At 41.4% G+C, this 14,416-nt stretch overlaps 1 protein-coding gene across 1 annotated transcript in view; it reads right to left on the reverse strand.

The window, feature by feature from the left end:
- Positions 1–6,879, reverse strand: part of LOC134340474 (meiosis-specific coiled-coil domain-containing protein MEIOC-like) — a 123,790-nt gene extending 116,911 nt beyond the window's left edge. Inside the window, exon 1 of the mRNA XM_063037781.1 lies at positions 6,778–6,879. Within this exon, the coding sequence (XP_062893851.1) occupies positions 6,778–6,879 (102 nt within the window). The remainder of the gene's footprint in view (positions 1–6,777) is intronic.
- Between the last annotated feature and the right edge of the window lie 7,537 nt (positions 6,880–14,416).

Raw genomic sequence — 14,416 nt, forward strand, 5'->3', positions numbered from 1 at the left:
GGTAAATGACCAATTTCAAATTGACACAAAAGTCCAGTTCAATTTAGTTCAGTTCACAGTAATCGTTGCCATGGCGATGGACAACGTGGGGGGAGGGAGAGAGAGAGAGAGAGAGAGAGGGAGAGAGAGAGAGATAGAACAGGAACAACTGATCATTCAGACACGGCTTCACTCACAGACCGGCGAGATGGCTCACAAGCAGCTTTTGGGCGGGTCCTTGGTGATGTCACCTGAGGTCACCGACTGTGACCCCTCCTCCAGATGCGGTTGATCCTCTGCAGTGAACCCGGCACCCAAGCGAGGGTGGACACACACCGGGTTCCCGCTGATCGTACCTTTCCACCCTGTGCGTTTATGGCCAGGTACTTCCCAGCGACTCGTGAGAGGCGCACTGCTTCCAGGGTCTCGTTACCTCGGGTGTCGTGTGTCCTGCCTTAGCGAATCTGTCCCTTTTTATCCCGCTGCTGGGGTATCGTCTGTCCATCACTTCAAACAGTTCAGGGTTCAAAGGGGGAGCCGCTCCAGACAGCTCTCTCTCCCGTCCCTTCATTACACATCTCCAGATCGCCTGTCCATCACTTCAAACAGTTCAGGGTTCAAAGGGGGAGCCGCTCCAGACAGCTCTCTCCCGTCCCTTCATTACACATCTCCAGATGCTGCTTCATTGTTCCTTATCTCTCCTTCCCCTGAGGACAGGTGGCAGACCAACTGCTGATGCCACTGATGCTAACCCAGGCCAGCAAACATCTTAATTTTATGTGTATTCTTGTCACATCCCCAGTATGAATCAAATTGTTCTAACTTATGATTAACAAATGCTGTTATCTTCTCCATTTTGTAAATGTCCATTGTAATTTCCATCCATACATTTAAAGTTGGGCTCTCCTGTGATAACCATTTCCTGGTAAGAGTCTTTTTACCAGCCACCAGCAGTACATTCATTAAATATTTACCTCTTTTCAACCATTCTTGAGATATATACCCAAAATATATGGTCTTACTTTCTAAGGGTATTTCACATTTAAAAATGTCTTGTAGGGCATTGTACGTCCCACTCCAATAGTCTTTGATAACGGGGCATTCCCAGAAAATATCCAGCAAACAGGGAGGTTACTATCAAGTTTACCTGGTCCATTTCCAACACCTCCCTCCCCTTTCTAGATCTTTCTGTCTCTGTCTCTGGAGACAGCTTATCCACTGATGTCTACTATAAGCCTACTGACTCTCACAGCTATCTGAACTATTCCTCTTCTCACCCTGTCTCTTGCAAAAACGCCATCCCCTTCTCGCAATTCCTCCATCTCCGCCGCATCTGCTCTCAGGATGAGGCTTTTCATTCTAGGACGAGGGAGATGTCTTCCTATTTTAAAAAAAAAGGGGCTCCCCTTCCTCCACTATCAACTCTGCTCTTAAACGCATCTCCCCCATTTCACGTACATCTGCTCTCACTCCATCCTCCCACCACCCCACTAGGAATAGGGTTCCCCTGGTCCTCACCTACCACCCCACCAGCCTCCGGGTCCAACATATTATTCTCCGTAACTTCCGCCACCTCCAACGGGATCCCACCACGAAGCACATCTTTCCCTCCCCCCCTCTCTCTGCATTCCACAGGGATCGCTCCCTACACAACTCCCTTGTCCATTCGTCCCCCCCATCCCTCCCCACTGATCTCCCTCCTGGCACTTATCCGTGTAAGCGGAACAAGTGCTACACATGCCCTTACACTTCCTCCCTTACCACCATTCAGGGCCCCAAACAGTCCTTCCAGGTGAGGCATCACTTCACCTGTGAGTCGACTGGGGTGATATACTGCGTCCAGTGCTCCCGATGTGGCCTTTTATATATTGGCAAGACCCGACACAGACTGGGAGACCGCTTTGCTGAACATCTACGCTCTGTCCGCCAGAGAAAGCAGGATCTCCCAGTGGCCACACATTTTAATTCCACATCCCACTCCCATTCTGACATGTCTATCCACAGCCTCCTCTACTGTAAAGATGAAGCCACACTCAGGTTGGAGGAACAACACCTTATATTCCGTCTGGGTAGCCTCCAACCTGATGGCATGAACATCGACTTCTCTAACTTCCGCTAAGGCCCCACCTCCCCCTCGTACCCCATCTGTTACTTATTTTATGCACACATTCTTTCTCTCACTCTCCTTTTTCTCCCTCTGTCCCTCTGAATATACCCCTTGCCCATCCTCTGGGTCACCCCCCCCTTGTCTTTCTTCCCGGACCTCTCTGTCCCATGATCCTCTCGTATCCCCTTTTGCCTATCACCTGTCCAGCTCTCGGCTCTATCCCTCCCCCTCCTGTCTTCTCCTATCATTTTGGATCTCCCCCTCCCCCTCCAGCTTTCAAATCCCTTACTCACTCTTCCTTCAGTTAGTCCTGACGAAGGGTCTCAGACTGAAACGTCGACTGCACCTCTTCCTACAGATGCTGCCTGGCCTGCTGCGTTCACCAGCAACTTTGATGTATGTTGCTTGAATTTCCAGCATCTGCAGAATTCCTGTTGTTTAGGTTACTATCATAATGGGATTTCTGAGAAGGTGCAATAAAATATCTTATCAAGTTTTTCCATCCAAACTCCCTCCATTTCTGTGAACTGGTACACTTCCATTGATACCTCCATATTATTGTCCATTCTTCCCAAGATATAATTATCCCTCCTTCCTTCTCCCATTTTGTTTTAATGTATGTGTCACAATGGGGGTGCTGGGAACAGACCCAAATGCAAGACACAGACACTGAAGTACAAGGAACAGGACTTGACTACAGTAGGGACATGACAGGATACAGACAAGGAGCAGGGACAAGAATGCAGACTGGGCTAGGACATGGACTAGACAGGGAACCCAGACAAGGAACTATGAACTAGGAGCCTGGGCTTGGACTCCGAGCCAGAGACTGGACAAGGACCCAGAACCTGGGTCTTGCCTCGGGCTCGGGCCTAAGAACCAGCAAGGACATGACATGACTACAGGACTGGAGGCTAGGGTCTTGAGGCTTGAGCTGGGAGACAGGCTGGGGTCTTGAGGCTTGAGCTGGGAGACAGGCTGGGGTCTTGAGGCTTGAGGCTGCAGGCTGGGAGCTGGAGTCTTGAAATGTGGAGGCTGATTACTTGGAGGCTGGGGCTCGGAGACAGACTGAGAACTGTACATCAACATAGAGCCAGGACTTATCCTTCGAAAAGCTGGGACTCATCTTTAACACAACACCAACATGAGACTGGACAGAACATTGACATAGAGCCGGGACTTATACTTAGATAAGCCACGACTCAACTTCATCTTCACACCAAGGTGGGAAAGGTCCCTCTGTCGGGTAACGGCAGAATGGCCTGACGTACCCCACAGAGGCAAGGACAAGACAAGACAGATCCCCCCACCCCGCAGGGCAACAGCAGAACAGCTTGACTTACCCCACAGAACTGAAGGCAAGAAGAGACAAACATCGAAGAATGACAGACAGTTCCATCTCTGCTTCGGGATTGTTCCAAGTTGCTACGGCCAGTGACCTCGGCTGGCTGCAGAAACAGCTGGATCCCTTCCTAGCTCGGAGTGGCTGACGGCCACTCAGCTGGCCTGGAAAACCATTGAATTCATACCGCAAAGACAGCTCTGACTACTGACAGCAAGGCTCCATGAGGCGATGGTTCATCAACGCAGCCTAAAGATGGCAAGTGGCCGTTTTAGCCTTCCACCGGCAGGATGCTCCCAGGGCATCTTGACAAGACAAACCAGCAGCCCACACTCGACCCCAAAGCCACTTATATTCCAAGCCTCAAGATGGGAATCAGGTGCCTATGATTAACTTAACCAAAACAAGGGACAGCTGGAAGACCTGGAGTCCTGAGTCCACGGACCAGACCGTGAACCGGACTTCATGGACCGGACCATGACAGTGTGAAGTCGAATGTGTTTTAAGATTTGACAAACCCTTATACATGCTTGAAATGATTCTACTACCGTTATCTGAATTATATGCTTTTCTAGATCATCATCATCATCATCAGGTGCCGTGCCCAGTTTGAGCTTTGACTGCCATGGCCCACACACTCCTGTTTCGGGTCAAGTAGATCAAATCATTGGTACTCATTTCCAGTTCTCTGGTTGCTGTCTCCATCATCATTTGTCTTCGTCTTCCTCTTGCTTTCTTCCCTTCAATCTTTCCCATAATTACCATGCATTCTAACTCCTCTTTCCTAATCACATGTCCAATGAAGTTACGTTGCCTTTTCATGATCTCATACATTTCTCTTTTTGTGTTTGCTCTGTTCATGACATCCTCGTTAGATATTCGTTTCGTCCATGATATTCTTTGCATCCTCCTCAAAAACCACATCTCTGCTGCTACAATTCATTTCCTCATGTTACTAGATATTGTCCAACATTCTGAGCCATATAACATAACTGGATAAACGTAACATTTCAGTACTCTGAGGCGGGTTGTCATGCCTAGTTTAGTATTGGTTAGTATACTCTTCATTCTCGTAAAGGTGTTTTTTGCCATCCCTAATCTTCTTTTGATGTCCAAGTCGCACCTGCCATCTGATGTCACCCAGCTTCCTAAGTAGCAAAAGTTCTGTACTTGTTTTATGTCTTCCCCATTTATTCTCAGCCTGCAGATAGGATTCTCCTCCTTTTTGGATATCACCATACATTCTGTCATTTTACAATTGATAGATAGACCCATTTTTGCACTTTCTTCAACAACTATATCAATTAAGTTTTGTTGTTCTTCCTCCGTACTTGCAATTAACACAGTGTCATCTGCACATGTGAAATTATTGATGTTTTCACCGCCAACTTTGAGTCCCAAGATGGCTCTTATTTTTTGTAATATTGTTTCACTGTACACATTAAATAAATCAGGGGAGAAAACACACCCTTGTCTAACGCCTCTCTTGATTTTCGTAAACTGACTCACTTCTCCATCTATTCTTACAGCGGCAGTTTGTTCCCAGTACAGATTTCTGATTAGGCGGAGGTCTTTCGAATCTAGATCTAGAGTTTTCTGTAACATTTCAAATAACTTATTGTGCTTCACTTTATCAAATGCTTTTGTATAGTCAATAAAACAAACAAATCTTTTTGCACTTGAATAGTTCGTTCTGATAGTATCCTTAACATCAATATTGCATTTCTTATACCTCTGTCTTTCACAAAACCACATTGTTATTTACCTATTTCAGCTTGTATCTTACTTCTAACTCTTGTCATCAAAATTCTTAGAAGTATCTTGGTGATATGACTCATTAAACTTATGGTCCTATGTAACTCACATTCTATTGCTCCAGCTTTCTTAGGAAGAGTGATAAATACTGATTCTTTCATCTCTTCTGGTATTATTCCAGTCTCATAAATGTCATTGATTAAATCAGTAAGTTTTTCAATTCCATAATCTTCAAGGGCGATAATTTGTTCTATTACTAATTCATCAGGACCTGCTGCCTTTCCTTTCTTCATCCTATTTATTGCATTACGAACTTCAGATTTTAAAATACTTGGACCTTCAATCTTTTTCTTAATTTCTGGTTTTTCACCTCGATCATCTTCAAACAATTCCTGAATATACTCAGTCCATCTGTTCATAATCTCATCTTTTTCCATGATAATGGTACCGTCCTTTGCTTTCAGACATCCACCTGAAGAACAGAAGAGCTTTTTACCAGTGATATTCTTGATTTGCTGATGTAACCTTTTTGGATCAGTAATAGGGATTCTTTCTCTTTGCTCACATTCCTGGTTTAACCATTCTTCTTTGGCTTTTTGACATAAGCTTTTAACTTTTCTAAATAGCTCTATCAAACAGAATATCATTAGAGTATAGAAGAATGAGAGGGGATCTCATAAAAACATTTCGAATGTTGAAAGGGTTGGACAGAGTAGATGTGGAAAGGTTGTTTCCCTTGGTGGGTGAGTCCAGGACAAGAGGCCATAGTCTTAGAATTAGAGGGTACCCAGTTAAAACAGAGATGAGGAGAAATTTTTTTAGCCAGAGGGTCGTGGATTTGTGGAATTTGTTGCTACATACAGCTGTGGAGGCCCGATCATTAAGGGTGTTTAAGGAGGAGATTGACAGGTATCTAATTAGTCAGGGTATCAAGGGATATGGGGAAAAAGCCGGAAATTGGAACTAGATGGGTGAATAGTTTAGCTCATGGGGGAGCTGCGGAGAAGACTCGATGGGCCAAATGGCCTGCTTCTGCTCCTTTGTCTTGTGATCTTGTGAAACATGTACTTGCCTTAGTTACATTTTTAACCATCCTGTTAACATACTGTCACATCTGCAAATACTGATAAAAGTAGTTTTTCTAATAAGTGTTTCTCTTTGAGCATTTCAAAACTGACCAGTGCTCCTTCTTTCATTATATTGCAAAGAACTGTTATTCCTTTAGCTGTCCAGTCCTTAAATCTAGCATCCAGTTTATTTGGCGTAAAGTCCGAGTCATACGCTCACCATTTAAGAATTGCAATATCTCCCTCTAGTTTATATTCTTTCATAATAGTGTAAGGGTTTCTTCTTTTATGTTACTGCTAAGGTGAATAAAATGGCTTCTCTGTACTGTTACCTGCTGAGACAGTGGCTCTCTATAGCAATATGTTTGAGTTATAATTAGTGACAACGGGGCTTGTATTCATTTGCTCAGCAATTGGGATGTTATTCTTTCTGTCTGTGTGAAAGCTGTTAGTTTGCGCAGGCTTCGGGGAGAAGGCGCGAAGAGGATGAAGAGAGAAGACGTGGCTTGAGGAGACGGTTGCCGGACCTGCTGGGCCTGGGCTCGGGGCGGGAGCCCAGGGGTCAACGACGAGCAAAGGAGGATCAGCGACAGGGAATCCGTGAGCTCCAATGTTTGTGCACTGGACATATTGATGAGATTATTGGCACCTTTTATTTGTTTTCCTTTTCTTTTGTTTCTCTACTAACCCCACACTTAAATATAAAATCTTAACCATTTAACCGCACATTGTGGACTGAATGTTATTTCGGGGTACTGATGTTACACAGGAGACACAACACGCAGCATTCACCCAAACAAGAGTGCTAAAGTTTGGTTGGGTAGGGGGCACCACCCCCGAGATCATGCCACTAGATGCAACGAGTCTTACAATAGTTTTCCATATTTTAAGAGCCCATTTCACCCATAGATTATCAATATTATTTATGTAACTTTGTAGATTGTTATCAGCCAAAATTGCCTGTATGGGGACGGAGAGAATCCTCTCCTCAATGTTTTTCCATTGAGTGCCGCATGATGGGTTGCACCAGCATATCACAGCTCTCAACTGTGCTGCAAAATAACAATCTCTAAGAGAAGGTAGGTCCCATCCCCACTTTTCCTTGGCTAATTGCAAAGTTTTGAGACGAACCCTCGGCCTTTTACCTTGCCATATATATCTTGATAACATTTTGTTCCATTCATTGAATTGATTTTGGTTAATCTCTATTGGTAGGGTCTGAAAGAGATATAGTAGTCTGGGCAGTATATTCACTTTAATAGATTCAATCCTTGAAATGAGACTAAAAAAGGAATTAGGTTCCATCCTGTTAAATCTTCCTTAATTTTTTATATATAGGTGGATAATTGCATTCTGATAATTTTGCCAAATCTTTTGGCATAATGATGCCCAAATATTTGAAAGACTCTGAAGGATATCTACTTTCAATTTCTCTTGGTGGGCTATAGTTATATGAAAGTAATTGGGTTTTATCTATGTTGATCTTGTATCCTGATAATTGGCCATATTGTTCAAAGGATTGCATCAATTTAGGTAAAGAGTATGTTGGTTGTCCTAGATAGATCAAAATGTCATCTGCGTAACAGGCCAATTTATGCTCTGTCCCTTTAATAGTAATTCCCCTGATATCTTCATTTTGTCTGATGTGTTGAGCTAATGGTTTCAGATATAATGCGAAGAGTAGCGGTGACCATGCACAACCCTGTCTCGTGCCCCTTTCTAGGGTAAAACTATTAGATAAATATCCATTGAATTTAATCCTGGCAGTAGGATTGTCATATAGTGCTTGTATAGTTTTAATAATTGTGTCATGTAGACCAAATCTATGTAAAACTCTGTAAAGAAAATTCCAATTAACCAAATCAAATGCCTTTTCAGCATCCACGCTTATCACTATTGCTTCAATTTCATTTTTTTATATGACCCATAATGTGAAGTGTGGTTTGTATATTGTCTTGTGTTTGGCGTTGTATAAAACCTGTCTGATCATTAAGTATCGGTGTGGGTAGAAACTCTTCTAATCGTTTGGCCATGATGGAGGTAAATATTCTATAATCCACATTAAGAACAGATATTGGTCTAAATGACCCACATTCCATTTTATCCTGCCTTCTTTTGGTATAGCTGAGATTATCGCTTCCTTCCAGCTGGGTGGAATTTGCGCCTTTTTGATAGCCCAGTTCAGTGTGGGGAGTAAAACAGGAATTAACTCATTTCTAAACTCTTTATACCACTCTGCCGTATATCCAACTGATCCTGGCGACTTGTTTAATTTAAGCCTACTAATTGCAGTTTTTAGTTCAGCTTCAGTTGTGTCAGCAGTCATCGTTCAATTTTGTTCTTCGCTTAAAGTGGGTAACTCTAAAGAATTCAGCAAGGTGTCAATTTGGGTTATGCTTCCTCCTGGAACTTTGGAATATGTAATCTAATGGCTCCGTCTGTCTAAGTAGACAATGGATGCGCCCTGTTTTCCGGGGCGCAGACCTGGGCGATGAATATGGAGATCCTGGGCTGCCCAGACGTCAAGATCCTCCTCTCAGCCTCGCGGATGTGGCCCAAAGGAATGCGAAGCAGTACATTTGGCATCAGCTTGGCTGCAGGAGCTGCCGGGAGGTGACGTGATACGTCATCCAACCGCCTTAGGGGCTCCACTCCGGATTTGTGTAGGGTTTACTCCTTAGCCTTCTCTTCTCCCGAAGATACCCACAAGGCAGTGGGATCCGTAACCCTGGATAAAGCTTCTTGAATTTCATTTAGCTTATTTTTTTATCACTTTTGTTCTTGGATCCCTAATTCTATGAATCATATTTTCTGCTATCTTTTTTTCAGTTTCCATGCCAGTATTTTCATAGATTTTGATCTACTTTCATAGTGTCTCTGTTTCAGAAACATTAAATTTTTCCTGATTTCTTGTGTAGCCAAACTATTAATTTCATTCCTATTTTTTTTAAATTTCCTCCAATGTATCCTGTGCCAAACTCAATTTGTGTTTTTTTTCTAGTTCCTTCAGCTTATTTTGTAATTCCTCTAATATTTTCTTCCTTTTTTTTTCTTATGTGAAGATATCGCTATAATTTTCCCTCTTAAGACGGCCTTCAGAGTATCCCATAGAATGGGAGGTGAAACCTCTCCATTATCATTGAATTCTAAGTAAAGACAAATTTCTTTTTTAATTTGTTCCTTAAAATAGGGATCATTGAGTAGAGTTGAATTTAGTTTCCAAATAGTATTCTTTGGTTGTAGGTCAAAATCAACAGATAAATATATAGGTGCATGGTCACTTACATCTATTGTCCCAATTCCACAGGTGTTTATTTTGTGTCTATATATTCCACATGCTATGAAATAGTCTATTTTTCTATATATAGAATGCGGGGCAGAATAATGAGTGTAATCCCTTCTGTCGGGGAAAAGGTCCCTCTATATATCAATTAGACCAACATCCTCAAAAAATGTGTTAACTTTCTTATGGAAGGATTTTGTTTCATAGGTTTTTCTATTGGAAGTGTCTAACTTTGGTTGTAATTGTAAATTTAAGTCTCCCCCACATATCAAGAGACCTTCTGTTTCCGTTACCAAAATATTAGTAATTTTCTGGAAGAAACTAATATCACTTCCTGGGGGTGCGTATACATTCAATAAAGTAACTGGATTTCAATCTATATTCCCCCTTACCAGAATATATCTGCCCGCCTTATCTCCCATTTCGAATACTTTTTCAAAATTTAGCTTACTTGAGATGAGAATAGCAACTCCTCTTTTATGTCCTGATTTATATGAGGAGAAAAACAAATTAGTGAAGCCCATTCTCTTTAATTTTCCATGCTCATTATCACTTAAGTGAGTTTCCTGCAAATGTACTACATGGGCTTGTTCTTTTTCATTTTTGATAGAATTTTACTGCGTTTGATTGGATTTAACAGCCCATTGACATTAAAAGAAATGAATTTTACTTTGTCCTTAACCATGTGTATTTATCTGTCAGTATATCATTGAAATTTGCAGAATATAACTTAATCGATCTACTCCCTGAACAAATAAGAGCCAAGAAACGCGAATAATTTAAAAAAAAAAGGTAACTAAGGTGGGATTCCACGGCTGGGGTCTCTAGATGACCCTGAGTTGAGCTGGAAGAAACATCTAGCCGTGGGGGATAGCCCCTCCTATCTGTGAGTTGAGGGCCCCTGCTGCAGTACCTATAAAAGTAAGTAAAAAAATCTATGTCCATTACACAGAAATGATTTCCCTGTGTATTCCTCCCATGTATATATTCTCACTTAGGTGGGGAAAAAGGGAATGAATGAATGAATTTTTAAAAATTGAGTAATATAAAATCCACATCATAATACGTATTTCTCGAGATAGGTATATCACCATCTATTTTTTGCTTCCGTTTAGTTTATCAGCACTTTTAAAGTTAGCCAAACTTTGACCACGCTAATGGGCAGTCCTCTGTTCTTCATGTCTTAGTCGCCTCTTCCACCATCTGATATAGTCGTATCCCTTCTTGGTAAAATACCCTCAGTTGAGCAGGGTACAGGGTTTGGAATTTAATCTTTTCTTGCTTTGATATTCGTTTTGCTTCGGAATATTCCTTCCGTTTCTGTAGTACCGCTGGGGGGGTAATCATGATCGAAGTATATTAACTTCCCGTTCCAAAACACCCTCTTCTTACCTCAGGCTCTTCATAGAATCTCCTTCTTGCTCTTGAATCGAAGGAATCTAAGTACCATTGAGCGCGGTTTACTTTCTCTGTCTCCAGAAGGCCTCGGGACGAGTGAACGATGTGCGCTCTCAATTTCAATCACCATGGTCTGGGGAATCTCCAGCACTTCCCGCAGCAGCTTGTCTACAAAGTCCATCATCGACAATCCCTCCGCTCCTTCGGGAACATTATAAATCTTGATATTTTTCCGTCGCGATCTTCCCTCCTGGTCAAGCAATTTACTGTCCTGTTGATTTAATATTTTTATCGTCTTACTTAGTATCTGTTCCACATTTTGCACGCGATCTTCCACCTTCTCAATTCGAGTCTCTGCCACTGCTATTTTCTAATTGACATTGGCGAGCTCTGACTTTATATCATTAAGTTGCTGCTTTATATCTTTTTGGACTTCCCTTATTTCTTCCAAAATCCTTATCATATTTGCCGTTTCACCTGCGTGAGGCCCATCATCAGCTTCACCGCCACGAGCACGTGTAGGAGAGCTGCGTGCTGCACCTCGCTCTTCCATAGGCTCCGCAGTGCTGCTTTTTAAATCTCCATTCTTTTTCCCCATTCTTGCCCCCCTTATCAATTCAGATATTTTTGAAAGATCTTATATTTGATGGATTAATGGGGCAAAATATGCGTTTTTCCGGAGGAGCTGTTGATTTAAGCTGCCATTCTGAATGATGACATCTCCGGAACCCACTTTTCCTTCCTATGTCGTTGGTACCGCTATGGACCAAAACATCTGATTGTTCCCCTTCCCTCTCCAAAATGTTATGGATGTGATCTGATATGTTCCTGACCCTGGCAGCTGGGAGGCAACCTACTGCTTTTGTAACTTTCAGCAATAGTATCTCAAAAGATATGGAGTGTACCAGCTCATTGAAAACCTGTACAAGTTAAACATATACTCGTAGAGTCTTTGAGTTGTATAGCACAGAAATGTGTCCTTTGGCCCATCACATCTATGTTAATCTTCTTGCTCATTTACACGTATCCCATTTGTCTGCATCAGGACCATATCCCTTCCGATTTAAGTGTTGGTCTAAATGCCTCTTGGACATTGTCATTTTATCTGATTCCACCACGTCCTTTGGCAGTGCATTCTAGATATTAATCACACTGTGTAAAAATACTTACCCCTTATATCTTTTTTAAAACTCATACCATTCTCCTTAAAACTTCACCTATTTGTTTTCAATACAACTACTACTGGAAAAAGATTATGGCTACCTATCCTATATGTGCTTCTTAAAGTCCTATATACCTCTATCTGATCAACCTTCAGCTTCCTTTGCTCCAGGAAAAATAAATTCCAGCCTATCCAAATTCTCCTGGTGACTGTCCTCAAATCCAGGCAACATCCTGGTGAAACCTTCTGCATTCTCTTAGTGCAATCACATCCTTCCTATTGTGTTGTGATCGGAGTTGCACACAATACTCCAAAATGTGTTTGTACAGCTTCAACATAGCATCCCATCTCTCATATTCTGTGCCTGACCTATGAAGGCAAGCATGTTAGTTGCCTTCTTCACCATCTTTTTGACCTGTTTTGGAAATATAGACTCGAACTGCAAAGTCTCTCTCGTTATCAGCATACCTTGATCTTGTACTTAAGATGTAAAGCCAACAGATTCTTTTCAAGGGCCTATTTACAGTACATTGTCTGTCATCTTTAATCATGTAAATTATTTAAGGAAAACATTTTTTCTGCTCCTACTTCTAGAATATACTACTTTACACTTCTCAACAGACCATCTGTCTTTGCTTTCTCATTGACCATGTTATTCCTCCTGCTCGTTTTTGCTGTTCTGGTCACAATGCATTCAGACTCTCCCTTTCTAATACTTTCATCAGCAAATTTCAGTATGTCCCTTAAATTCCTTACTCTAGATATTTTATCCACTTTGTCAACTGCATATTCTCCATACTGCCACATTGAACATGATTCAACATGGCATTATATTTATTGCATGCAAATACAAACATTTTTGGAATACTAGAATATTGCTCAGGATTTGTATTGCTCTCTTCACTGTTAAATCTTCAAGGATGTGGATAAATCTATTACATTGATTGTGAGTGTCACTGTGACATAATCAATAAAGTTGCTGCTTTGTAGTTCAAGCAATCTGGGTTCAATTCTGACGGTATGAAGTTTGCACGTCCTCCTTGTAACCATCTATTTATACGTTGAAGGATAATTATGGTTTGACAGGTTAAGAAGTGCTTGAAAGGATCAGACTTGGAGAAGTCAGCAACTTTAAATTCCTTGGTGCTAGTATTATGGGCTCAGCACATAAGTGTAATGATGTCTTGTAGGGCATTATGTATCCCACTCCAATAGTCTTTAATAACGGGGCATTCCTGGAAAATATGATAATGGTTTGCATTTTGATTTCCACAATTTCTCCAGCAAACAGGGGAGTTACTATCATAATGGGATTTCCGAGAGGGTGTAATAAAATATCTTATCAAGTTTTTCCATCCAAACTCCCTCCATTTCTGTGAACTGGTACACTTCCATTGATACCTCCATATTATTGTCCATTCTTCCTCAGATATAATTATTCCTCCTTCCTTCTCCCATTTTGTTTTAATGTATGAAGTCGAATGTGTTTTAAGACTTGACAAACCATTATACATGCTTGAAATTATTCTACTACCATTGTCTGAATTATATGCTTTTCTAAATAGCTCTATCAGACATGCACTTGCCTTGGTTACATTTTTAACCCTCCTATTAACATACTGTCGCATCTGTAAATACCGATAAAAGTCTTGTTTTTCTATTAAGTGTTTCTCTTTGAGCATTTCAAGACTGAACAGTGTTCCTTCTTTCATTATATTGCAAAGAACTGTTATTCCTTTAGCTGTCCAGTCCTTAAATCTAGCATCCAGTTTATTCAGCGTAAAATCCGAGTCATATGCACACCATCTAGTTTATAATCTTTTATAATAGTTTTCCATATTTTAAGAGTCCATTTCACCTCATGGGTTATCAAGAGTATTTATGTAACTTTGTAGATTGTTATCAGCCAAAATTGCCTGTATGGGGACGGAGAGAATCCTCTCCTCAATGTTTTTCCATTGAGCGTCGTATGATGGATTGCACCAGCATATCACAGCTCTCAACTGTGCTGCAAAATAATAATCTCTAAGAGAAGGTAGGTCCCATCCCCACTTTTCCTTGGCTAATTGCAAAGTTTTGAGACGAACTCCAGGCCTTTTACCTTGCCATATATATCTTGATAACATTTTGTTCCATTCATTGAATTGATTTTGGTTAATCTCTATTGGTAGGGTCTGAAAGAGATATAGTAGTCTGGGCAGTATATTCATTTTAATAGATTCAATCCTTGAACTGAGACCAAGAAAAGGAATTAGGTTCCATCTTGTGATATCTTCCTTACTTTTTTAATATATAGGCTGATAATTGCATTCTGATAACTTTG

The sequence above is a fragment of the Mobula hypostoma genome, chromosome X1 (assembly GCF_963921235.1).
Source record: "Mobula hypostoma chromosome X1, sMobHyp1.1, whole genome shotgun sequence".
In the NCBI taxonomy this organism is placed as follows: Eukaryota; Metazoa; Chordata; class Chondrichthyes; order Myliobatiformes; family Myliobatidae; genus Mobula; species Mobula hypostoma.